This window comes from Apostichopus japonicus, chromosome 4 (assembly GCF_037975245.1).
Source record: "Apostichopus japonicus isolate 1M-3 chromosome 4, ASM3797524v1, whole genome shotgun sequence".
In the NCBI taxonomy this organism is placed as follows: Eukaryota; Metazoa; Echinodermata; class Holothuroidea; order Aspidochirotida; family Stichopodidae; genus Apostichopus; species Apostichopus japonicus.
The window spans coordinates 23,847,519-23,871,255 of NC_092564.1; the positions used below are offsets into that span (position 1 = coordinate 23,847,519).

Here is a 23,737-nt window from a genome sequence, read left to right on the forward strand (position 1 = left end):
TTAGCCTCCGACGGTGACTACGGCACTGCTAGAATACAAAGTTTCCAGAATTGTCAAGGAAATGCAGGACAAATATGTTGTAAGGTGACTGAAACGTAGTGATTATTATATGGTTTGTCACGTTATATCAGAACCATTTCAAGTTAACTTGTCAAGAACAACTTATTGAACAAATTCACAGAGTTCGCTACATTCCTTCACACAAGTTGGATCATGATAGTGGCCCCTTTTTAAACGAAAAATGAGAAGACATGAGCCATCCAGTTTTAAAAACAGCCATTTTATATATATTTAAAGGTCATCAGTAAACTGGACCCAAATATTATCACGCTAAAAAGTCTCTAGAAGTTTTCAAAAGTAGGATTACTTTCCTGTGGTTCTGGTTCTAATTGTTCTACTTCTACACATACATACGATATATATATATATGCACGTATATACATATATATATTTATATAAATATGCATACTAAATATTATAGTAAACGAGGTGCCATTGTCAAGCACCCAGTTTTGTCAAGCCTAGCCTATAATGATTTGAAACACAAGGAGAAAGACCTGTCATTGGCATCACAATATTGGTATTAACAAGTTACTGTACCTTATTGTTTACGCGAGAAGTAATTCTCAATAATATATAGTTATTTATATGGAACAGTTATCTGTTGTATTTCATAAATGAGAGGGGGGGGGACATATAGAAATTCCGTTTCATGTAGTATCAACGTTTGACTAGTAGGATTCAGTTTATTGTTAGTACTAAAGCACTATCATTGTTTGCAGTTTGATTTTGACTGTTCGTAAATTTCATTCTCCGTTTTCCAAGTTTCGAAGTCACTTTCCTTCCAACGAACTGTTTCTCGTCTCCACTCATCCCAAACCTCGTCCACTTTACCTGTCAATTAAAGTGAGAGAGAGAACTGTTGTGTTAATATACTTGAAAGTTGCTTAGATACTTGATTCGATGTCAAGTTTCCCCCTTCGTCACCCCACACCCCCCCCCCCTCCCCCATCACGCCACTCTCATTCCCTGATATATTTCTTCACAGATACATTGTCAACCAACCCAATGGCTCTCAACCGGTTGTCTGATATATATATGCTTACTCCCTGCAGTATGTCGCTCTATACCATATTTTGAATAAACAACATATATTGTAGAGACAATTCACCCGATCCTATATGATCCCATGATTTGGTTACCGTTCTTGTGATCCCTTCGTACCTTGCACTTCGTATATAAAATCCCGACGACACCCCTGCCCATCGTTGCACGTTGCTACTCCTTGTATGGAAGGCCATTTGTTCACGTTTACTATATATTATGATACTTACCTGTAAACATATACTGCCGTGGCATCTGGTAATTCCAGAAGTGACAATCATTTTCTTTCAAGAATTCACCATTGTCAAAGTTCAGTGAGAGAGTCTTATATAGTTTGGTCGACTCTGAGTAGGATGGCCATCGTTCATACTGATAACCATCTTGGTTTGGTGTGTTAGGGTTCCTGTATAAACATGAAGGCGACATAACAGTAGAGTCAAGAAAGGGGACTTCGCAAGGATATGACCCATTTTGTATTGCAAATGATAAGATTATAATTTGCAGAACGAAAGATATAGAAATTTCAAAAACCGAGTCGGATCATTTTCGATGCATAAATATCCACGAAAGCAGCTGAGGCTTTTCTGTTCACATACATAAGAAATACCAATAATTACGTGGTTAAGAGTAACAAGTAATTATGCGTGCCTATATCAGGAAAGAACCGAAACGGAGTCTTGGGACACAGATTAGCAAAAGGAAGGATGCATTCTAGGCTATTGATTAGAATTCAACAGGAATTATTCATACAAAAACATTTCAGTCAACCAATAACTCGCCCTACTCCCCCATCCCACAACTCCAAGGCAGAAACTCCGGTGTTTCTACTATCAAATAGTTAACAAATATTTGGTATTGCATTAGATTGGTATCTCAGCAATTACATTGTAAGGATTTTGAAATTTTGGTGAAGAGGTGCTTCAAGTACACCCCCCCCCCCTCTCCACCTATACCACTTCCATCTATTAGAAACCGCATAATCTTACCCGGAGATAACAAAGTTGGCCCAGTACCTCATGACCTGGACAGACATGTATACCTCTTCCTCTGTAAGGTTCGCTCTATCCTTCATGACAGGATTCATCTCCCATCCAAAGACAAATTGAATATCTTCACCATGGATCGCTCCGACCCAAGCTGGACCATTATCTCCCAGGAATATGGTCCAACTAAGGGAGAAAAGAGGACTTTACATGGTACCAATTGGATATAACATGAAAGTCCATGATTGATACTCAATAAGCGTGATATTTATAATAATTGGTATATATATATATATATATATATATATATATACATACATAGGCCTATATATAATTGAAATCGTAGTGAGTTGGAAAATCAAGAACAGTGAAAAACTTCCAGCCTCCACCGGGATTCGAATATGGATAATGTTCGATAGACGTTGTCAAAATTTGGGCCTAGAAACCGACGCCCCTTCAATGCCCCAGATCCAAATACCCTTGTTTGAATGCCCCCTGCTTACAGGGCCTGACGAATCAGGGACCTACCTTGGTTCGTGAGTCATTTGGTAAGAATATACGTTATTCCCTGCCAAACTGTAAAAGAGGGCGGTAGATAAGGCTGGACATGCAAATGCCTGATCCGTAATGATATTTGAGAATGTCGGCAAGAATGAAACGCCTGGAGTGTCAATACTAGCGTGATCGACATATTGTTGTTCTATCGCATCAAAGTCGAGATTGTGATTGTAAAAATAAACGTAGTCTCTTAGTCGAGTTCGAAATTCATCGTAGGACATAAACGGTGGTCTATCACGTATGATATAGGTAGGGTATGCGCGGAGAGCCAAAAGATCGCCCTCGTCCTTGTTCGAGCCAATCAAAATGTCGACATTTTTAAATTGTCGTGATTTGAGAAGATACAACGGTTTGTCAGGAATGAGTACACCGTCTACTACAGGAACATACGGTAGCTGATTGATGACTGAATCAATAAGAACCTATAGATAATGAAGAAAAACATAACTACAACATTAAAGATAGCCCAAGAAAAGAAAGAGGAAAAAATCGTCGACGTTTAGCTTAGGTTATCATAATAAAGGAAGATTGAGAATGGGTGGGATTGGGGTGGAATGACGTTCATGGCAACAAGAAATACTTGAAATTATTGATTACTTTTTAATTTTCTGATAATTAATTTGTCATTATATTGAGATGTTTGATAGCTTTCTGCTTCATTGTGGAAGTGTAATCTTACAGTCATGATAATAGACACGTTGGGTATCATTATAACGGGCCAAAAAACAGCATTTTCCCGTCAGTTAATTTACTATAATGATTTTTGTCACTGCCTCTAATTTGCCGGTTATAAAACAAAACACTATAGTTCGAAAGTAAAACCCATACTATCGGATTTTTTTCAAATCATTTGGCGTAGGTCAATCTCTTAGAAAAGATGACGGGTTGTCATAATATACCGGTCCCAATACGTAAATAAAACTGACTGTAACTATTTCATCATAAAAAATCATTTTAATTGTTATGGACTATTAAAAACAACTATTTTTCCAGTTGCCTTTCCAAATTCTTTTATTTTTATTTTTTATGTATTGTGTTGTTATTTGAAGGAGAAAAAAAATAACCTATAAAGTTCATCAATGAAAGCTCCTATAGGCCTATACAATTCGTATATAGTCGGCTATGACGAAGCGAGACTTCTTTAAATTGGAATTATCTTGTAGTTTTGTAACTTACTGCGTTCTGGGCACTAGTGAGCTCCTCCGCTGGAGCTTCTCTGAGGCACGTGACCATTCTAAACGTATCGGACTCATCACAGTTAAGCATACCAGCGGCTTGTCTAGCAAGCATAAGACCTCTCTGAGAGGTGAAATCCACCGCCCATGGTGCCACGGAACTGCCACTCTGAAAGGGGAAAAGTACACAGGAGATAACACATATCAGTTTTACAAGCTCTTATGGGTGGACCAAGCTCTCATTACTCATCCCGCCCTTCCGCCCTAGGGGATGATGGCTTCTTCGCGAGTTCCTGCTTGCAGGAGGATCTAAAATACATCCATACAATTATTGCTATACAGTACATAATATACGAAACAATCTTTGGAACATATAAGCTACTCAAGTTCACCTGCATAATTAGCCTCTTGAATAGGCCAGTAGCTAGTGGCGATATTCCCAGTATGCCTGCGCTCCCGGCCCCAGCACTTTCTCCGGCAATAGTTACTTCGTCCGGATTCCCGCCGAATGCTAAATATTTGAAAAGGAAGACAGGAATGCGCAGTCCATTGTTAATAACTTATATAATTCCTTTGCTTGAGACTATAGTTAATGGGGATAACGTCAAACTTTAAGTTCAACATTCTCAATAATTACTACCTGTGGAGAAGTGACATTTGAACGAGAAAAAAAAATATATATATATAAAGCAGAACTAAGGTTATAAATATTGATACTAACACGTGACCAACCTTACGTCTACTTACGAATGAACTAACTAACCTGCAATGTTAGTTTGGATCCACTTTAGTGCTTCAATTTGGTCATAGATTCCATAGTTACCGACCGAGGCCTCATCACCTGTTATTGGGATAATATTTTGTTTTAGATGTTAAGATTAGAAAGTTGGAAGATAAAATACAATTAACCACTTTTAAATTTTCTTGTCTGTCGTTTTTTTGTGTCATAAACTACGCATTCCATGGCAACCATGAATAACATAATTCATGTTTTTCACTACCATACTGTGGTTACCTCAAATGACCTTTGACATATTCCCCGTCTAATTGTTATTTGCGTGCGTTGCTACTGATGAGCATGAGTACCCATTGCCAATGTCATGTGGAAGCCCAACGAAACTCCCACTTCCCACAAAGTTTGCATTTTGACTTGTCGAGCTGTTTGACCTCTGAACTACCGTGACCATTTGCTTCTTATACCCATCTGTCCACATGTCGGGCACGTTAACATGAGCAATGCATTATTACAAACAAACATGTGGTGTTAATCAAAATAAAATTCCAGGAGAAGCACTTTTAATTTTTTGCTTAATATTCTGGACTATCGTACGGTGTCGTAATCACAAAATTGACTAAGCTTGATCAGAAAAGACTGTTTTAAAGACAAAAGACGGTGAACATTATCTAAAATGTATCCGACCAAACTAAAGAAAGGTTAATGTATATGAATGAAGTGACAAGTTTCAGAAAATTCATCTACTTATGACGGTTTGAAGTTAGGATTCCATCACTCAGTCATGCATTCAACAGCAAAATGACGCTAACATCGTAATGGCGTACTTTACGTGTAGGCGGCAACAGTTTGAAAAAGAATAATCATCTCACCAGTTGTAAGAAATCCGTAAATTCCGAGCCTATAATTAATTGAGACGAAGACGAACTCTCCCATCGACATGAGAGGGTACGGCAGATAGAATGCAGAGCCTCCCTGTCCGCCGAAGTAACCTCCTCCGTGTATCCAAACCATAACAGGAAGTTGTCCGGTCTAAAAAATATGATAATATTAATATTAATACTAATGATGATAATAATAATAATAATACTAATAATAATCAAAATAATAATAATCATCATCATCATCATCATCATCATCATCATCATCATCATCATCATCATCATCATCATCATCATCATCATCATCATCATCATCATCATCATCATCATCATCATCATCATCATCATCATCATCATCATCATCATCATCATCATCATCATCATCATCATCATCATCATCATCATCATCATCATCATCATCATCATCATCATCATCATCATCATCATCATCATCATCATCATCATCATCATCATCATCATCATCATCATCATCATCATCACAATAATCATAATCATAATAATAATCATAATAATAATTATGATAATAATTATAATTCAATCATAAATGCTGCACCAACAATCTTGAAGAGAGGGAGTGGAGGTATATGTACTGGGAGAGGTAAATGAGAGGAATGGGTGGGTGGTGGGGAGAATGGATGGTAAGTAGAGGAGGGAGGGGAAGGAGAAGTAAGCTAGGAGGTACTTTTTGTGGGGGGGGGGGGCGTAAGGATGTTTGTCATTCTATGGGGTACTAGTCATATGCACTATGTGCCCACGTGATTTGCAGATCTCCGCTCAGGAATTTTATTGCGCTGGAAGTGAAAAATTCAAGGCGTGTGTTGGGGTGATGGACAAAGCGGAAGGGAAAAACACCATCCGTCTTTGTATAGTCGATATTATGTAAAGAAATGAAATTGAGTATGAACCTTCTTTTATATCATACACGTGTTAATAAATGTTACTTATATACAGTCAATAAGTCTTTTGAAATATATTGAATGAAACGAAGGAATTTCTCATTGAAACCAATCTTACCGTTTGCGCAGGCGCGAAGACATTAAGATGCAAACAATCCTCATCCCCTTTGTCGTCTGCATCAGATATACTCCTCAACTGCAAACATCGCGATCTTCGGTATGTGGCGTTCCATATACCCTCCCAACGTTCCATCGGTACCGGTTTGTTAAATCGACGATTTCCAATTGGCGGTAACACGAACGGTATACCGTAGAAAACGTGGAAAGTTTTGTCAACGTTAAGATAATGATTTTCCTTGTAATGTACAGTTGTACCGAGCAACGTACCTTGACTGACGTCAACAAATATGTCCTGACCAAGAGTCACGGTGAATAAAATAGAGAAATATATACATGCTTTGACGACCTATGAAACAAACAAAAAAGAGAAAAATAAAATCTGTAAAAGTAAGACGGTTTCCTGTTTCGACCGAGCATATCAGGAACAGCTTCCTGTATTCAAATATTCGATATTTAAGTTATCGATATGCACATAATTTGATATTCACATAATCGTTATTCGACTAAAGGACAAGCCTCTTGCACTAGTTGGGAGAAGAGACGCGGCAGTTATTTGTATTTCTGCATAGCCTAATACTGGAATACGGACTAGACGGCCTGGGGAGCTTTTGCAACTTCAACGAAACTAGCACCTTTTGCGACCGCCAGGAGGAAATTGGCGTCTTCGACAGGCTCAAACTGGTAGCGCCTTGTGCGCCTAAGACCCAGTGGCCCATCAATTCCGAGCCGGTATGCTAGTCAGCCCTGTCAAAATATGATATGATAAATACGGTGGTGAAAGTTTATAACCTTCTGGAAAGATCGCTCTTCATTCAAACCCTCGAGTCGACCAAACATGATTCAGGGATTTAGTGCCGGGTAGATTTAACGGTTGAATAAAGAATCCTGAACTGGAAACAAATATGAGAATCAACTGAGCAAGCATAGAGCCTTTAAAAACACACACATACCCTATGAAAAAAAAAATATATATACATGCTGTCAGTTACCCGCATCATCGTTTCCATGGTAACTCCTGTAGACCGCCAAAATAGCTTTCAGTAGGCCGCAGTCCCAAACATGAAATCCTGGTGCAGTAATACTGGGAGAGAGAAGTGACTATATAGACTAGATATATACAAACGTGTGTCCAGCTTGCTTCTGCAGTAACTACTGTTTATGGATTGGATCGGTAACTGTTCAACTACTCACGATGGATTAGTTTATTTTATCAGAGACTATTATATCGTATCACCTTGACTGGTATCAGTTTAAGAGGATTAACTGATCAAATGATTAGATTAAAACTTGGTAATTGTGTGTTTCGACTTCACTTATGATTCTTAATTACCAATACTTGGTGACACCATGATCACATGTCCCTGGATAAACAGTTTATCCAGTAGGAACCTGACCAGAAATATATTGAAGACACATCAAGGGATGCGAAACTACTAGAAGCCAAGAAACACCTTATTGCACAACTAGGAGGCTTAGGGAGAGTTTAGACAATTGCGTAGGATAGTCAAGTGTAATATTAGGCAGACAAGTCTTCTAGCGTGGGAAATATAAAATAGTTTTTCTCGAAATCGCTCTGCACGTCCTCCCCTCCCCGCATTTGAATTTACGCATGTGATTGTCCTCTTAAAATGGAGGTAGGTGTAATAAGCCAACCTCTCCCCCAATCCATCACGCCACAATCTTGCACTCTTCACCCCAAACATCCCCCCCCTTCATATTTACATTTTCGAGTTTAGGCGACTTGTGATAAGATATTGCAACATAACAGATGGACAATGCGCACAGTATAATTTTCTGATCTTTTATTTCCCACATTATATTATATATCAATTTTAGTCACGGAATTAGGTGCATACAATTGTCGCGGATTGAGGAACAAAATGTCACTAATTGTCGCAACGTCAATTTCGTGCCCACTGCTGATCTAGGTAGTATTGATCTCCCTACCAAACTGTGAAGCCTTTCAATACCAAAATGATTGTCAGTCTTTCTAACTATTTCTTACCCCCCCCTGCCCCCTCACCACCAATCCTTCTTTCTTGAGTGATTATACCATTTTTGAACTAGAAAGTTACAGATTGTATATTCCAGTATTACTATTATTAATAAACAAAGTAGAACGCTTTTAACAAGTACAAATATAACAAGAAATTTTTTCATATTTCATCTCTATTTAATAGCCGCAACTTCATTTCACGATTCAGACATCAAAATATCTTCCAAAAGATCAAGTTTGGTTACCAAATGACATTCTTTGTGAAGTTGATCGAGGTAAACCTGAAACAAAAGTATCTCTTTGAACAAACTCTTATGAGAAATAGCAGAGTAGGTAGTTATACTACTCTGACCTTATTGTGCTAATAAGTTGGCAAGCTTCTGGTAAATATCAGACTGCAGCAAGGAAAAAAGAAAACCTCAAACGACCAAGCGAAAGAGCCCAAAAAGTAAACTGACCAGTTTATATTGCATAATGGTCACAACTGATAAACTCAAAAATGGTCTGTCATAAAAAAACACATATAGAATCTTTATTCTACCCACCAAAAAAATATAATATACATTATGAAAAATATATTAAAAAACATTATATAATATATTTTTATGCTTTTAATATATAAGTTAGTATATAAAATAATTAATAATAGGAAAATACAGAAAACATATATTTGTTTTAGAAAATAGGCCATGCCTGACCCCCCCCCCACCCCCCAGAAAAGCATTGGTTCCCCTGAAAACAGAAGTCTAGCTAGGCCACTGGACCAGATGCTTTATGAAAAGCCAGAATGTCAGAATATTATTTGTGCAAAGTAAATTTGAGGCAAGATCATGAGTGGATGAAGTTAAAGATTTAAACAGTGTCTCTCATACACAGGAGGGTAATAACAGCAAAGTCTACCAGCCTAGAGGTGTATTTCTGTTGGGGGGGGAGTTGGAGGTACATTGTTGTCATCTTGTGGGTTTTAGGGATATGAAGTCTCCAATAGCTGCAACATTTTCAGTCATTTTATCTTGTACTATATCAAGTGTTTATTCTCATGAACAAAAACATGTCAGATAGAGAAATTACTGTGACATTTCTTTCACGTTTAGCAAGTTACAGGTTTCTTATGTCCCTGGGTGTCATAATTAGAGTGAATCTCTCACATCCATTAGTTTCCTGTTCAAAACCCACCAACGTATAAAGTTGGCCTGTTTATGACTGATGCTGTGTAGTGATTTATGAGAAAGGGTCTTCCATGAAGTTGGTTAGTTAAAGTTTGTGAACTTAGAAGAAAGGGTCCTATCTGTTACTTTATCAATTTGAAAACAACTTTATTATTTACTGCCACTGCTGCACTGAAGTAAATTTTCAGCAGAATGTCTTTTCCCTTCCTCACAGCATTTAAGAAAGTAGCCAGCTGATGAAAAAACACTCTGATTCATGAAATGGAAATGGCAAAGGTGAAGGTCTCAGGGGAAGGATAAGATTACAGCATAAAGATGACTGCTATGTAGTTCTCTAACCACTTGCTGACAAATCGAGAGTCTGAAACCAGCCAAGGTTCCTTTTGACATAACCCAACAAATAGGGTTTTCATACGAAGCAATGCTAAACTTCCCAACGCTTTAGTTCACCGATACACTAGTGTTGCTTCTACTAGTAATACAGACAACAGGCAAATAAGGTGTTTTCAATTTCTATCTAGCCTAACGAGTCACTATATCACACAGTTGAGAAGAAGAAGAAATCGTATCTTGCTTGTCGAAGCCACAGTATTATAACGATCATCAAAAACGACCAATCCCGAACTCAAAACCCTCGAGCGATGTCTTCCTCAGTCAGATGACAGCCATATCAGCAACTTATACTGTTCATTGCCTGTGTTGTCAAATAACCTCTGTAAATCGGTTGGTGAATTCTGACAAGTTTAAAACATCTCCGTGCCAACTCTCTCCGCTCATCTGTATGAAATTGTCCAGATTCATGGATGAATCTGAGCATGGGAAAAAAAATCTAATTAACTTGAAAAACAACCAGATAATTACAAAGTCGGTCAAATAATATTTTCCAGGGATTTGATGATTGAAAACATTTTGATAGTATTTCAATAGTTGGATTAAACAACCATACACATCTTCACACCGAGATTCACCAAAGTTAGTAGCACATTGTTCTGAACGAACGTAACAGTTTTAAAATAACCTTTGTGTTTGAGCACAGAATATAGTCAGGTCTCATGTGGTGGTTATCTGAAATCTGAATGTGTCAAGTTTTCATGGTAAGTAGACAAATTTCTGACCAAGAACACTAGCTGCCTATACACCAGTGTTGCTCCCAATAGTATTAAAAACAACAGCTACACAGTTTTCTCTTCTTTGTTTGACGTAGCCTGCGCAAAATGCACCTACAAAGATGGCGAGTAGACTTTACAAGTACACCCATATGTAAAGGCTTAAAAGTTTTACTTGCCAACAATATTTTAGCTTCGGAAATTCACCATTGCTTGACATGATGTGAATTTATCTTTGTCACATCAAATACCATATGGGAACTAATGAAATATGACAGGAAGCAACTTTGGCCAAATATGAGCATAAAGCAAAATAATCTGTAATTAGGCTAGAAGTAAATTCATTTGCAATGCAACAGTAGTGGATCAAAAGTAAAGTATTGGGCCTTTTGGCTGATATGGGGAAATCCACATTCTTATGAATTTGTTGATCAAACACAAGTTGCCTTCCTCAATGATCAGTTCACCATACTCCATATGTATAGTTTATATGCAGCATAAACCAACTGCTGTAACAAGGCAATGCACTGATTATAACATATGTCTATCAATCAATGAAAGGTAAAATAACATACAATCAAGTAATTAGGACTCTGAAGTCATTGTGCTTTAACAGCCTTTCCATCATATCATCTTCTGTGTTTTGCTTGACCATTAGCAGAGCATATGGGGGAAATATGTGCATCTATTGCAAAATACACGAATGCATGAAGAGAGGGTGGTTTGACATGGCTATGCTAGGTTAAAGGTATTACCAGGCAGTCCTGAAAGCTCAGTAGAGGGATGAAAGCAAAACAGGCTCTTACCGTCTGTTGAGATGCAAGGATAGGTAGGAGGTGTTGACTGCCACGATCCATCTTCACGTTTCATGTGTGACCTATCCGAAGCAAATGTGTCCAGATATAACTTACCAGGAATTACACGAAACATCCTACAGAGAACAAAAAAAAAAAAAAAACACACTGAATCATCTGCTTCCATTTTGCTACATAAATTATATACAACCCTTGAGCACTTACCACTAGATTCTTTTATTCTCCACTCATTCGACAGGTGAATTGTTAGATGGTAACATGATGATATATTTCTTTCTGAATTAGGTATTGGCTTTGGTAAAAGTAGCAGATGAGAGTGTTACAACTTACACGCCTACGCTGGCTGTTAATATCATTGTTGTAAAGAGACTGACAGACTTTCAGAATGTTTGACACATATGTCGTGAGACCAAGGCTGGTGGCAGTGCTATGACTGAGCACAACCTAACTCAACTCGACCGAGGTGATCTAGTGATCGATGGGCATCAACATGCAGTCTTGCAACTGAGCCCTTCCCCTTCCCCCCTCCCCACTGGCTGAATGAATAATGACAATTGTTTTCTGTGAACAACTGGTGCTTCTTTTATGTCAAAAGCAAAAATTATTTCCCAGGTGACTACATTTGTTGAGACAGTGCAGTTGCTGTCAAGAACTGATGCACACTGCTAACTGCCAGCTGGGAGAATGATACATGTTGATTTTTTGTAAATGAAGGATAACATGACATGATACAACTGGTAAGACCTTAGTCAGCCGTAGTCATAGGCACTACCTGCCTATCCATGATCTTACATTTACAACAGTCATGTTGAGTAGGGTTGCATTTCAGTCAGGCAGTGTGCGGCCGACTTAAATGTTACAGATCAGCAAAACAACAATATAATTCAACTGATGTAATTGACTTAAGTCTCGTAATCCTATAAATTTGACCTGTGAAGCTGTCGTTGTAAATAGGCATCACTTCTCAGAGCAAGTTGTACGTATTCATCGAAGGAACATGGAAACTGTAAAGTGCTGTCCAGATCGTAGACAAAAGATTTCTGGTTCGACTGACAGATTAAAATCACATGGTAATCCTGCAGTAGAAAAATCCCAGAGAGACGTGAAGAGCAAATTTGGTGGTCCTATTTTCCATCTTTAGACCTTATTCTGTTACTGAGCTATAAAACACAAATGTTTCCTCAATTTATATGTAATAGTTTGTAAATAATATTCAGGGACAGATCCAAGGAGGGCGGGGGTATACACCCATCCCTCAAACCCACCTTTTCTGATGCACATAAAAATTGAAAAATGGTAATTATCACAATTTTTTATTTTTTTTCTGAAGAGGATGCTCCCAAACCCCTCTCCCTATAAAAAAAAAACAAACCTGGAACTGCCCCTTCAATGTCACACAGGGTTAATTCTCAAATTTTCTTCCTTTTTCTTCATTCTCTCCATATTTAATGTTATTATTGTATTAGAGTTTTGACAATTCTAATCATAGTTCTGCAAAAGAAGTTATGCTCAATTCTGCACAAAACTTGAAAAAACATGTGAAGTATCAATCACAATGCCTTGCTAAGGTTGCATAATTTTCCAAGGTTATAAAACCATTTAGTTTTATCAGAAAGAAACTAAAAAGCAGTTATGGGAGGTTTTTGGAGTTTACAATAATTATTTCCCATTATATTCACAATGCTTTATGACAGTTTACAAATAGCTTGCTTCACTATATTTATTTCAAAACAAGATTTCATTTTTGATTAACAAAAAAAAACATGCCTTACCCAGACAACGACTTCGTCGGGTGAATTTGAAGCCCTTTGCTTCCAAATGGGAATCTAAAAGCAAACCAGATGAGAGAGAAAATTAAGAGCATGGATGAGCTATTGATTAGTTAACACTTCCTAGTAGCCTTATCATTATTTATCATTCTCAAGATGCTACGAGGATACAACTGGACAACACAAGCATATGAATAAACTGCACATTTCCCTGTGGACAGTTGAGGGACATACAGAGTTGAACACTTTCAAAGTAAAAAAGAGCCCTTAGAGAAGTCCTATAAAATATGAAAAAATTGTTGTTGTTTTGCTGTACTTGTACAAAAATGATGATATTACTTTGGAAAACTGGGCTGAATTGGAACTATGATATTAAGAAAAGTGGTACAAGGAAAATTATTTATTTCATTCTGAAACAAAGTAATAATTAAAACAGTTCTGACATTCCTTGATAATTGTGACGCAGTGTGTTACTAACTTGTCTGTTTTCATTTGAGATGAAAACTGCAAAACATCCATCCAGGAGGTCCTTGTGATTGACTTCAACAAATTGACATAGTTTCCAGATGTTTTCTTCACTGCAAATTACAAAATTGTAAACTTTCATGATGCATGATGGAAAATCATCGGTGAAACATTTAGACAAAAATAGACAGAAAGATCATGGCCTGAAAAGAAACAGTATTCCACCAACAACTTTAAAAGTGAGGTTATCAGTCATTATGTTAATGTGGTTAAAAATAGAGTACCTACCAATAACATCCTGTGTACACACAACTACTGGCACCAATTTTAAGGGGGTTATCATAATTTCCCTCCATTGGTCTGGAAAAAAAATGCAGACATAACAGAGATATATTCAACAATGTGATATAGACCAAGCCTGAACATATAGCTAACTTAAGTCTTCTATTACCTGCACAATTGTTGAGCAATGGTTTAAGACTGGTATATCACCTGAAAAGAACCATGATTATGAACACTGACAACTAAAATCATAGTTATGATCCACTGCCTATTCCACATCACATGTTTTAACATTACTGTACAATTCATCATCTTAATATTTGATTTAGAACTAGTTAGAGAGGTTAATGGTATGGCTAGGAACAGGTCTATTACTTATTTTAGTATTTTGTAAGCTTAGTAACTATGTGCAGCAGTCGGCCATACCTCCCCTCCTGCAACAAACTAAATACTAGCCCATACTGCTACTTTGTAATTATAGTTAGGTTGGGACTATTCACTTAATATTACGTATAGGACCAGAGTAGACCACAGGCTACCACAGTCGCACCCAAGGTCCTATATAATCGTTTACACATTTGGCCTAGGCTTAGATTGTAAATGAAGCAGTTGCTGTATGTAACCTATGTTTATTCTTAGTTACTGTTGGTAGCAGTTACACGATAACCAAACTTAGCTGTGAATTCAAGTTCCCAACAGTAGGCGAATTCTGTTTAAAACTGTACTGCAGGAATCAACCGAAATAATTGATCACAATCAAGAGCCTCTAACAGCCTTGTATTTCTAATAACAAAGTTATGACAAATCGGACACGGCCACATACCATGATTGTTGAATCATTATGATGAAGCCTGAAAAGGACGTTCAGGATTCATATATCCTGGCCTACGGAATTTAGTCTCAATTGGCGACTCTTATCACCAACCAGAGCAACTTATCTACGGTACATTTTAACAAACATTATTGTTAACAAACGTCAACAAAAATGTGTGGTTTCTTTATCTGATGCATGGAGGAACTCTCAACTTTAAGCATATTCCAAAGTTTTGCCAAGAAAGAGCTACAGTACCTACTACACATAAGTTATTTAAATGTTACTAAACGGCATCCGTAGTGACATCGTTTTTTTGAGCCTAAATTGAGTTTTCATTTATATCTTTTTAATAAGGTTGTCATAAACTGATAATGACAACATCTTAAGTTTTAGTTCGGATTTTGGGCTTCAGTTGTAGACTCTTACTGTAAACCACCCCAGCAACTTATCTACTGTGACTCTTAATGAACAACATTGCTAACAACCTCGACAAAACATTTTTTGTTTTCTTTGGTGTCTTTTTTATTGTCTTTTCTGTTTACCTTAGGTACATATTCGCCTTCCTGCATTTCTATGATAAAAGGACACGTGGGAAATAAGACAATGTCCGTGATTTAATCAAGCCTCAAGATTACTAGAGATCAATTCTCTGAATTTGTTTAAAAAGAGGTTGAAAAGTGATATGATTTCCACCGCATTCAATCATTTATCTGAACACAGTTAACGCTTTATGAATTTTCTAGTTACACTGTCATGTTACCGTCATATAAATCCCCCCCCCCCCCCATTCCCGATACCCTTCCATCCTAATGTAGGAAATTTCCTCCTGACACGCACCACGCAGCGATCTTTGTTCCATTTAATTGATCCTTACTGAGTCTCCCAGCTTAAAGCGTATTTTTCCAAATGGAATAGTTAAAGTTACACAGTTTAATAGTAACATACGGTATTATAAGAATCTCTTTTCTAAAGCATTGTGTTATTGGTCTCTTTGGATAAGAAACCGGGATGACTGCAGGGTGTAACTTAGAGTTATTTTGCATATAGTATGGTCATCTAACCTTCGACTCCCTCTTATATACTGCCCTCATAAAATTTTACAGAATGGATGTTGTGTGATATCAGGGAGCCGTGTGCCAGCTATACCTGGTGATAATATGAAACATAAGTGAATTGGAGTCCATAATAGCTTCCCAAGATAGTAATGCATCCCTGCATGTGAGGTGATTACTCTCCAGTTTTTCATACTTCATTATAAAGAAATTCTTTTAAGCATAATCTACGTACACTTAACCTTTCAGAACAATTTATTTGCAATTCAATTTTTATTCCTTTATTCCAGTATAAATTATACTCTTTTTTACGTAGGATCAATTATATATACATATGAAAAACAAATAATTAATTAAGTAATTAGAACAGAGGCAGATTAAAAGAAAATAAAATATATAAGAAGTTGTGAATATTAAAATACTTCAAAAGATTATAACAAAGGATTTATAACTCCAGTGTGATTCTAAAACTTGGAGTGATTGCATGATTTCGTAAATTTTATAGTTTGTCTGGTTGCACAGGGAAGTCAATTCACTATGAAGATTATGATCGCTACACACAAGTATAATTTTTTGGCGGCAATACCTTTTATCAAGAATATAATTCCCTTCTTGTATTTAAGACAAGTAAATAAAGTGGTACCAAACTTTGACTACATAGATAGGATGGATGCAATAAAAACCTTCTTAAGTGTTTCAATAGGAAAATGGGAGGGGGGGGGGTTGGGCAATATAGGTTAATGTTGAACAATATAATAAAAATTTAGCTAAGAACTTTGAAATATGGTTAATAAATGTTAACTTATCATTAAAGCAGACTCATACATTGTGCGAGGAGTACGCTCAAAACATGTGAATTATTTTCTCCAGTTTTCAAGTGTTTCTATTAAACCTTTATGTTTAATGTAAGTATTTTCAAATAAAATGTCACTTCTTTTAAATTCTTTGGTTTAAGAAGTAATTCTTGTCGTCACACATATTGGACAACTTTCGTTATAGAATCTTGATATTCACGTTAGTTTGGTGACTTGTAGAGATATTACAATAAGCTAGACTGTGTCATCAGCACAGAGCTCTGGGAGTCTGAACGTATTTCGTCAGTATAAATTGTGAATAATAGGGCTGATAGGGGGACCTCCTTATGGGACGCCAATTTTCAATCTCAAATGTAGAAGAAAACCATGCCAGACCCCCCCCCCCCCTCCGTTTATAGGCTGCTATGCCCACCTAGCTGTGTCAACATCATGTGTAGCAAACTTCACACAGTTGCAATACACGATTCTACCCAGCTTCTTCACCTGGTGGTGACCCTCCAACTCAGAATTACTGGCTACTGAGTCACATCCCGTAAAACGCCAGTAACCAATCGGGGACAACTTCGCTCGTTGACAGTGTTACACTAGAACTTATGAAAACTTTAGTAACATAACACGATGCTTCATTGACACTGTTTGCTGTTAATGGGACATATATACATTGCAAGCGTAGAGAAATAACCGTTATCGGACGTACGTTGCTTTAACCAGGGAGCTGTTACATACAACCCCCCCCCACCCCGTATGTACATTCCAATACTTCATCACACCACGGTAACCAAACCATGAACACACAATGAACTAGAATTGGTTCAACTGTTGATATATCAGCTTGAAGAACTGATTGAAACCACCAGAGGTTTTTGGCTTGTGAAATCCTACAAGTGGTGCTGAATACAGGGTGGACAATAATTGACATGCAGTGGTTCAATCTTTCAAAATCTATAATTGAAAACAAATCATGTTGTAGGAATGAACAGAACAGACAGTTAACCTCAAGATGAATATAAATGTCATTGAAATTGTTACAGGGATTGACGAAATATCAATAGTGGCCCCAAATTTGGAAGGGGAGTGCAGTTAGGGGGCTAGAATTGAATTAGTCCTACTCATCCGCAACCCACGGTGGTAAGGATGAATGCCTTCCCCCTCCCCACCCCTTCAACCAAATTTCAAGGAAATATGTTCCACTCCAAAATGTCACATATTAAAATGTTTAAAGCCTTTCGTAGTTGCAATGGTGGGTGATCCGGTTAACTTTTTGGTTTTAAGTCAGCACTTAAAAATAGATCTTCCAAAATGACTCACTTCACTGTGACTAGCTGGAAGAACGAAAGTAACGATGCTAAACATGCACAGTCAAAAGTCCATAGGACAGTAGCAACGTTTCGTAAATTGGGCTACATAAAACATGCGGTTTGTTGGTAATGTAATCTTTGAGAACAAAAAAGTGTGAACATAATTTTTAATTAAACCTCAAATATTGCAAATTGTAAGCTTTGTACTTTTTAAGCGTGAAAATCGTCACATCTTTATGACGGCTTAATTTGATTTGGTTAGGCTACTGAGACTTGTCGTTTAGCATCGATAACGATCTCAGTACGAAACAAGAATGCACTATAACGTTACAAAACTAGACATAGCACAGACTCAGGCCTAGGTATTAGTGTTTTTGTACCGCGCAGTGGCTTGCTTGATTACGAATACAAGGTTTCGAAAGTTCGTCGACGGCAAACAGGCCGCTGCAAGAGATTTTAACCTAGGGAAATAAAGTTCTGCCTTCAGTACAACCGACGTTGTACAAAATATCCAAATACTTCCTAGGGTATGTCAAGTTACCGTCTCCAAGAAAACAATTTTTTGAAACTTTGATGCAAGCTTACTTAGGCGTAACGTTAGTACTGACTGAATCATCTTTCCGCAGTGACTTTGCATTGGATAGAAAAGCAACGTAGCCAAGGCCTAGCCTAACTGAATTGAACTACCTGGCTATAGGCTCCTACCTTTGGAAATATAAAGATGGCAATGTTGGCAGTGCCCTTGAAGACAACAGAAGAGGTGGATTTTATGAAACCATTGAAAAATTTCATCAAGAATACGTATGCAGACCAATTTAAGCAAGATGAATTTGATTCCAAAATATCAGAACTAAACAAACTGCGGACAAGTGCTGTTTGCAGAAAGCTTGATAGACATGCCAGTTCTATTGAATTACTTGGCAGGTATGTAAAGTTGTCAGTTAACTAAGATTTTGCCTTTCGTCATACAATTTTAAAGATTTTATGACAGCAGATAAGACTAGCCTACAATCTATTCAGGTATGGTAATGTATAGGCCTAGGCCTACTGTAACTTCAAGTACTGTACACATGCTGCAATGATTGACATCTTAGGTTAGTTGCTGTGTTTGAAATCCAAAATGTGACCACCCTTTCAAATGCAATTGTAATGTACAAAGCAACACTTGGCAGAAACAGTTAAAATTGCCACAGCCACATTGAAAGAAGTAAAATTTTCACTTTTGTAATGTGAGGTATTTTCCTGAATATAGGCCTATCCTCATATGGGTATTACTATTAGGCTAGAATTAAGTAAGCTTCAAAAGTTACGGAAGGTATTCCTTTCTTCAAGCAGTTTGACTGGGGACTCTTAAAATACATGATTCTTTTCATTTGGGGCAAAATCTGATCAAACTATCTATGAAATCACATAATTGAAGGAGAGAACCAAGGTACAGTATGGTGCAACATCAGAAAGGTCGTTATTACAGCTGCCCTTTAAAAGATTGTATGTTCTTAGTATCGCAAAGTTACTGTATACCATCATGATCAGATAGCCAAGCCTATGTACTGAACATAAGAGTTCACTTTAGTTTAAGGGTGTGGATATTTAACTCTATCATCGGTAGATTAAGCATGGCACTATTGCTTGTAACTCACTCTAGCACAGTCCGTTAGCAGAGACTCATCAAGTGATAGGCCGGGTACAGTAGTTTCATCTTGGCCCTATGTATACAATTCTTGTTGTAAAACCTTGCCAAGTCTTAATTCATCAAACTTAGAGTGTTTTTGGTAAACACAAAATATGGTCTTGAAAAGAGTTGAAAAGAGTTCAGAAGCTTTGGAAAACTATCACCAAAACCATATCTGAGGAAAGTTTCTCAGTGAAATATTGCTGAAGTGTAAAAAGTGCAAATAAGAAGACCTGTGGCTCCTGGTCAAAGAATGTAACCAGAGATACTGAAATAGTAAATTCTTTTGTATACTTGAAAGGATTTGTTACAGGGCAGGTCCAAGCTATTTGAACTGTGACGTACGGGACATTTCAGAGACTTAAATTTGTCTAAAAGTTATATAAAATCTATTTTCCAGAAACTTTTTCAGGTTTTCATATTTGTTATTGCTGCTACTTTAAAACAAACTCATGAAGATTTCCTACACTTGCTTTAATTAGGTCCCATCTTAATTAATGTGCAGTGTGACGTACGGGACCAGAGAATTTTGTGTTTTTTTTTACTAAAGAGCAAAGCTGAAACCGCTCTGAAATTAGGAGGGCAGTGATCAAGCTGTTATAACTAGTGAATAGCCTAACCTTCCAAGGGCTAAGCTGTAACATATTAGAAAAAAATATGAAGCCATTCCGGTACAGTGGTTACACAAATGAAAATTGTCCTGTGACGTACGGGACATGTGACGTACGGGACAATTTGTCCATATACAAATTGACTATGAAAACTCATATTTTTATTCCTGAATATACCATAACAAGCTGATTTCTACAAAAACATTAATTTGGATATTCCAGAACAATGTCATTTGGTAATTTCATGCCATATTTCCTTCTTTCTGGGATACGGAAAAGAGCAGTGACTGTAATTGTGAGATCATTCCACATAAAACATAGAATGCATAAAGTATAAATCTACTCTACACATACATCAATACTCATAACATCAATTCTAGCTTTTTTAGACCACAAATGATTCAAGATGCAAAGTTTTGGTGCAAAACTGTTTTGGTATGTATACTGTACAACACTGTATCATACTCTCCACTATTGACCCTGAAGTTGAAATATGATCCATCCCATTCAAATATACCAAAATGTCCACAGTAATGCCACGTAATGTCCATCTATGAAACCAGTACAACAAAGAAAACTCTATAGACCTAATACTTGTTACCAGACCAAATAGTTAGAACATCAATTCTTGCTTTGTTAGACCACAAATGATTCAAGATGCAAAGTTTTGGTGCAAAACTGTTTTGGTATGTACAGTATACTGTACAACACTGTACCTCCCCACTAATGACCCTGAAGTTGAAATATGATCCATCCTATTCAAAATATACCTAAATGTCCACAGTAATGCCACGTAATGTCCATATATGAAACTAGTACAACAAAGAAAACTCTATAGATCTAATACTGGTTACCAGACCAAATAGTCAGAACATCAATTCTTGCTTTGTTAGACCACAAATGATTCAAGGTGCAAAGTTTTGGTGCAAAACTGTTTAAAAATTGGTATATACTATACAACACTGTATCATATTGCCCACAAATTACCCTGAAGTTGAAATATTATTCATCCCATTCAAAAATCAAAATACCTGTATACCAAAGTGTCCACAGTAATGCCACGTAATGTCCATCTATGAAACTACATAGTACAACAAAGAAAACTCTATAGACCTAGTACTGGTTATTGAACAAACTCATGAGTGATTGTCCTATGCAAAATTGGGCGAGCGAAACTCTACACTTGTAACTAAAAATCTCAATGTCTACTATCTAAGTTCTGGAAACAAGAACATAGTTGCACATTATCATAATCACACTTCACAATAGGCCTATCAAATTTTGAAATGCAAACTCAACATTCTTGAAGTCGTCCTCATTCAGTGTCAATGTTGAATAGCATTGTAGATGATTCTGTATCCCCCACACGCACAATTGACTTCCCAATAGTCAACCAACACCCGGGCTGTTGGTGGTCATCAGTCAATAGTTTATTTGGTGCCATGATGTGCTCTTCAGGCATGCAGGGATTATAAGTTGCAACTACCAGCTTTCAACAAAATAAACTTGTAAGTGTTGGAAGGTTTTCAGTATAGGTCCCCATTGGAGCCCATGCATGTTTATTATGTATAAATACAGGGTTTCCACCACACTATGTCCCGTACGTCACATTTTGTCCTGTACGTCACATCTTTAAATTTGATAATTAGATTTACAGTGAATATTATTTCAATTTTTTGGGGATGGATATTGTTGAGCAATGTTCTTAATTAGAACTTTATAGAATATCACAAAAAAAAAAAATTGTTCCTCCATATCAAAACTTGAAAAAAGTGCCGAAAATTGTGACGTACGGGACATCAGTATTTGGACACTAGCTAATTAGCATATTTAATTAATGAACCCCCAAACATAATATGTCAAAATTATTGGTAGGAACAGTGTATCATGTCCCACATAACTTATATTCAATAAGTTCATATTGCTGGCAGCGAAATAGGATTCCAAATGTCCCGTACGTCACACTGCAATTTGAATTTATGCAAATTAGCTGGCTGTTATTGTTTGAATAGGGAAAAAAATTCAAAAAAATTATGAAAATCTGAAACTTCAATAATTCAGCTTTAACATGACACCACATTTAGGGTGTTTCAGTAAAGTTTGAAATTTGGCTTCTAGGGATACAATAGCTTGGACCTGCCCTACAATACTAAGGCTTTGTTTTATATTGGCGAGGATACCACTTGGTACAATTTCTATGTTGCCGACCTCATCTATACTGTTTAAATAAACATGAACTTCTAAATATTTGGTCAGTGTACATGTATCGTTGGGCTAGTAAGTTGTAGTAAGGTTATATTTTCTGAATTCAGCATTAAACGACCTCTTGACTCTGTAACGTGCAGTTATGTGATCCCTCTACTGGCGATACATGTATACTGTTATATAATCAATGTCAGATCTTCTTCTATGCATGCAAACTCTCAGAAAATGTTCCAAACTAAATATCTGTCCTGTCAAGAGATACACTTACTTAGTACAGCTAGTATTTTGTCACGTATATACATCAGAGACAATAATACCAAGAAAACATTGGTAACCATATATACATGTAAGTAACTGTTGAAAGAAGGCTACTAGTGTGAATTCAGAAGAACTGTAATCACCTCCCCTCTCTCCCTCCTCAAGTGACAATAACTACTAGTCCTTTCTTTGAAGAAGGAGAGGGGGAGGGGGGGGGGATGGGAGAGAAGTAGTAGAAGAGTGGTTTTATCAGGAATAAATCTTCTTATTAAAATTGTTTATATCATTTCTGTTGTTTCCTCACAAATTATTTCCTTTCTCTCACATTGCTTGAGTTCTTGGGATTGTGGGGTACCAGCACCACTGGTAGTGATTACACTAAAATTGTAATTGATTTACTTACTTGGAAAGACTTTCTACTAGTTCTAAATTTGCTTGTCATTGGTGTCTTCCCCAGGAAGGGGAAGACACTTTTTACAGTATTTATATTGATCTATATTGCTTCTGTAGAATGGCAAATGAATATGTAAACCTTGCAGCACTTTGTAATAAGTCCTTGTGATAAACTGTAGTGAACATTATGTTGGTAAACAGAGTGAAATAATTGAGTGTAACATTGTGTACTAGGTGTTACTATGGCAAAAACATTGTACAAATTAAAGTGATATCCTGTTCCTACTTTGTGTGTTTCATATGTCCTTTTTCAGATACCATGATCAACTAGCTGCATTAGAAGGAAAACTTCCAATCGCAGAAGGCCAGGTCAGTTTTACAAGTTGCATGCGAGCTTGTCTCTGAACAGTTGTAGTTTGAAATTATATGTGAACAGCCCAATGTGTGTAATAGTATAATTTCTCAGCCCCCAAGTATCAAAGCAAATACAAATGTGTACAGTTTTGATAAACATTTAAGAACATTCTCTTTTAAAGAGAAAATCCT

At 37.0% G+C, this 23,737-nt stretch overlaps 3 protein-coding genes across 4 annotated transcripts in view; 1 reads left to right on the plus strand and 2 right to left on the minus strand.

The window, feature by feature from the left end:
* Positions 1-7,756, minus strand: LOC139966863 (cholinesterase-like). The gene is made up of 10 exons (XM_071970297.1): positions 7,461-7,756; positions 6,470-6,817; positions 5,426-5,585; positions 4,584-4,661; positions 4,213-4,331; positions 3,822-3,989; positions 2,616-3,067; positions 2,091-2,273; positions 1,335-1,507; positions 1-894 (listed from the first exon to the last, which is right to left on the minus strand). Exons 1-10 carry the CDS (start codon positions 7,476-7,478, stop codon positions 770-772), a joined length of 1,824 nt encoding a protein of 607 aa, XP_071826398.1. The 5' UTR covers positions 7,479-7,756; the 3' UTR covers positions 1-769.
* Positions 7,757-8,624: 868 nt separating this feature from the next.
* LOC139966864 (protein N-terminal glutamine amidohydrolase-like) lies at positions 8,625-15,036 on the minus strand. The gene is made up of 7 exons (XM_071970298.1): positions 14,897-15,036; positions 14,080-14,151; positions 13,805-13,904; positions 13,330-13,383; positions 12,488-12,633; positions 11,549-11,673; positions 8,625-10,445 (listed from the first exon to the last, which is right to left on the minus strand). The coding sequence occupies exons 2-7, from the start codon at positions 14,145-14,147 to the stop codon at positions 10,339-10,341; spliced, it is 600 nt and encodes a 199-aa protein (XP_071826399.1). The 5' UTR covers positions 14,148-14,151; positions 14,897-15,036; the 3' UTR covers positions 8,625-10,338.
* A 3,048-nt stretch (positions 15,037-18,084) lies between these two features.
* The window catches only part of LOC139966865 (programmed cell death 6-interacting protein-like), a 30,989-nt gene continuing 25,336 nt past the window's right edge, over positions 18,085-23,737 (plus strand). Inside the window, exons 1-3 of one of the 2 annotated variants that reach the window (XM_071970301.1) lie at positions 18,085-18,178; positions 18,679-18,976; positions 23,506-23,560. In XM_071970301.1, the coding sequence (XP_071826402.1) occupies positions 18,774-18,976; positions 23,506-23,560 (258 nt within the window). In that variant the 5' untranslated portion in view covers positions 18,085-18,178; positions 18,679-18,773. Of the gene's footprint in view, positions 18,179-18,303; positions 18,977-23,505; positions 23,561-23,737 lie in introns of those variants that run through there. The other variant, XM_071970300.1, reaches the window with a different exon arrangement.

Coding starts and splice junctions, on each gene's coding strand:
- LOC139966864 (XM_071970298.1), bottom strand. CDS start 14,147: ATGGAGGGAAATTATGATAACCCCCTTAAAATTGGTGCCAGTAGTTGT. Junction 13,384..13,804: donor TCTCAAATGAAAACAGACAA/GTTAGTAACACA, acceptor GTTTGCTTTTAG/ATTCCCATTTGGAAGCAAAG. Junction 10,446..11,548: donor TCCTTGCATCTCAACAGACG/GTAAGAGCCTGT, acceptor TCCCATGCTCAG/ATTCATCCATGAATCTGGAC.
- LOC139966863 (XM_071970297.1), bottom strand. Junction 5,586..6,469: donor TCTTCGCGCCTGCGCAAACG/GTAAGATTGGTT, acceptor CATATTTTTTAG/ACCGGACAACTTCCTGTTAT. Junction 3,068..3,821: donor TCACTAGTGCCCAGAACGCA/GTAAGTTACAAA, acceptor CATTATCTATAG/GTTCTTATTGATTCAGTCAT.